Genomic DNA, 3,466 nt, shown 5'->3' on the forward strand with positions numbered 1-3,466 from the left:
AATTTGTAGCACTGGATTTTTTTTTTGCACTGAAATTCAGTATCTGAATTTTCTTTGTACTGAAATTAAGTATCTGAATTTGTTTTTGCACTGAAATTATCTGAATATTTTTTTGCACTGAAATTAAGTATCTGGATTTTTTTTTTTTTTTTTGGCACTAAAATTAAGTGCCTGGATTTTTTTTTTTTGCACTGAAATTAAGTATCTGAATTTGTTTTTGCACTGAAAATAACTTTCTGAATTGTTTGTCTCTGAATTCAACTATGTTCATAAATAATTTTTCAATTGAAAAAATTCAGATGCAATAAATTTAGATGCAAACATTCAGGTGCAAAAATTCCAATGCAAAAAATCCAGATACTTAATTTCAGTGCAAAAAAAAAAACTCAGTGCTAGAAATTCAATGGCTTTTTTCATTCAAAATCTGATGACAGAGATTTACTTCCATACAGAAGGATCATGTCTCTGCTCGTCTACAGGTCATTTCCACAGGTGTTACTTGGTCGTGTTACCGTGAGACTTCACTATTAATTAAACGTAGCAACAGAGCGGACCTTAAAAAACCCATCAACAGCCACAAACAAATGTTATTTCATAACGCTGCTTCATGTTTTTACAAGAGTCCCTGCCCCTCGGGGTCATATTATTCACTAGTGTGATGTGTCATGCTGCATTTCCAGCCAAGGGGTGTGTTCATAAGGGTGTGATTGCAAATCCAGCCTGACAACCTGACAATGAAACAGAAAGACAGTATTACAGGAAAGTCTCAAAGTTGATTATCTGCCATTAAATTTGGCTTCAATTTCCCCCAAAAAATAATCAAAGGTTTTGCGACTTTCAATGTAAAGCGGAGTGGCTTTTTTTTTTTTTTTTTGGGACATGCCCTGCACTTCCTGTCAGTATTGCGTGTGTGTTCAGTAGTTCAATGCAAAACAGACATTTGACACTGGCCTCACTCCACAGCAACCACCATTTTCTCTCTCTATCTTCATGAACACACCCGATAGTTAAACTCTTAGAGCACAGGTGTCAAACATACAGCCCAGGGGCCAAAACCAGCCCGCCAAAGGGTCCAGTCTGGTTCGTAGGATGAATTGGTAAAAATGCAAAAATGATACTCAAGATATAAACAGTCAATCCTTTTACTTTAGGGGCCATATAAAGCCCTACTTTTGTCTCAAGTGAGTCAGATTAGTAAAATACTATCATAAAAACAAACAAATATTGACAATTCCAAATTGTTCCTCTTTGTTTTAGTGTTAAAAAAAAAAAAAGTGAAATTCCATGAAAATGTTTAAATTTACAAACTAGCCTTTCACAAAAAAATATGAAAAATTAGAATTGTCTTAAGAGAAGTAAATGCAGTTTTACTAATATTCTGCCATTTACTAAAATATTTTGTGTATTTTGCAGATCCATTGTGATCTGTAAGTTGTAATGCAGAGGCAGAATAGAGTTAAAATTGCACTTATTTTTCTTAATAAATTCTTAATAAAGTTTTTTCATGTTGTTCATGTTATTCACATTTTTAAAAGGACAGTTTATAGATGTAAACGTTTCCATAATGTAATTTGACTTTTTTCACTATAAAACATATTGAAATGTTTGGAGCCGGCATTATTTATATATTATTATGTTATTAATTGACTGGTCCGGCCCACTTCAGATCATACTGGGGGGGAATTGGCCCCTGAACTAAAATGAGTTTGACACCCCTGTCCTAGAGCAAGAAAGACACAAAGAAAAATACGACAGCGTCACAGGTATATACACAAGGGCCCTTCTAGAATTATATACATCATTAAACATATTGTTTGTCATGCCTGTAAGACTATTAGGGTTTGATTTCATCGCGCTGATTCACTGCACCCTGAATTAAATGTCTATTTCAAACGGGAGGAACTCTGTCTGTGTGTTTTGTTTCCGTTGCTGTTGTTCATCCCCTCACACCCTCCGAGTCTCCCTCAAAGGCCCTGTTGTCATAGCGATGCTGATGTCTCTCCGGGTCGGGGCTCGCAGGGTCAGTCAGCGGGACTTCGTACAAAGCTTCCCCTCCCGCCACCGTGATAACAGTGACCTCTGGCGATGACTCGGCGGCAATATTCTCCTTATCTTCCTCCTCAACCCCCAAGGCCTTCAAGATATCACACTTACACATAGGGCAGGTCCTCCTCTCCAGAAGCCAGGGCTCGATGCAGGCTTTGTGGAAGATGTGGTCGCAGGTGAGCACCGTGACCACATCGCCCGCTTTGTACGAGTCGATGCACACAGCACACATCAGAGAGTCCGACGTGGTTTCCTCGTCGCCTCTTTTGAGCGTGCGCACTTCCAGGCGCTGGATCGCCTTCTTGGCCTCGGATTTCAGCTTCCTCTCCGTGCGTTTGTGTGCACGCAGGTTGTACAAGCGGTTCGCAGAGATGAACACAAAGTAGGCGATGGAAGCCGCCGTCACGATGAAGAAGGCGATGGACAGAAAGTACAACCAGTAGGAATCCATCCAGGGTCCGTGAGGGCTGCCAATTTTGATAACCATCTGCACCTCCATTCCGTTCTGCACCAGCCTAACCACATCCATGCCCAGGACGTTGCCCACCATGATGGCCACTATATTAGGAGCCTCTGGGTGGGACATGTGAGAGGTGGTGTTGCCGGTGCTGTCATAGTTGTACACCACCACGCCGGACGCTCCTTGATGCTTGGCAGCGTTGATCTTCTCGCTGAAAGTGCAGTTGCCTCTTTTAATCAGGGCTATCCACGGTGGCGAGCTACCGTTGCGGTTGTAGACAGGATCTGGGCCGCAGCCTCTGGGGTCTCCTCTGGGAAGTGTAACAACACCCATCACCCCCTCCAGGGGAGAATTACGACCGTAGATCCCACACTCGCAGTATTTGTTCACAGTCTCATTGTTGTTGTTTATGTAGACTACTTCCACCACGGCGGTCCAAAAAACTAACGCTGCCGAGCGCTGAACAAACACGGACAGACACAAAAACAGCAGCAGACAGCGTTGCGTCGTCTTATCCATGGTAATGTTCTGTTTCAAAACAACAGGAAGCAGCGGCTTTAGCGTCTTCAAAGTCCTTTTGTTAAGTCCAAGTTCCTGGTTTCTAGAGCCACAGTCGATCTGAACTGCAGCTACAGTTTCACCCAACCTTCTGTCAACGTAATATGATACGAGTCTTTGGTAACACAACACGAGCTCTGCGTCAGCCACTCACCTCTCGTTATCTTCCTGAACCTTGAACACTGAGCGCTCCTCGCAGAGGGCAGGGTGCGAGTATTCAACAAGTTGAAGTACACAGAACACACACACAGAGCGCTGCAGTTTGGAACACCGAGGACTAATAATGCAACGAGGTGATAAGTCGATAAGTGAATGATAAGGGTAATAATTCCACTGGCGCAGGTCTGTAAAAAACAGAGCGTTACAGTGAAACTAACAAAAGCTGCTTCCTTCACTTGTGTA

At 42.3% G+C, this 3,466-nt stretch overlaps 1 protein-coding gene across 2 annotated transcripts; it reads right to left on the reverse strand.

Annotated features, from left to right (window-relative positions):
• Positions 1-328: 328 nt before the first annotated feature.
• Positions 329-3,466, reverse strand: rnf128a (ring finger protein 128a). 2 transcript variants are annotated; one of them, XM_030131156.1, is made up of 2 exons: positions 2,155-3,466; positions 329-728 (listed from the first exon to the last, which is right to left on the reverse strand). In XM_030131156.1, exons 1-2 carry the CDS (start codon positions 3,023-3,025, stop codon positions 694-696), a joined length of 906 nt encoding a protein of 301 aa, XP_029987016.1. In that variant the 5' UTR covers positions 3,026-3,466; the 3' UTR covers positions 329-693. The 2 variants fall into 2 exon arrangements, with proteins under 2 accessions (XP_029987016.1, XP_029987015.1); XM_030131155.1 differs by lacking the exon at positions 329-728 and having other exon boundaries at positions 1,602-3,464.

This window comes from Sphaeramia orbicularis, chromosome 3, assembly GCF_902148855.1.
Source record: "Sphaeramia orbicularis chromosome 3, fSphaOr1.1, whole genome shotgun sequence".
Lineage (NCBI taxonomy): Eukaryota > Metazoa > Chordata > Actinopteri > Kurtiformes > Apogonidae > Sphaeramia > Sphaeramia orbicularis.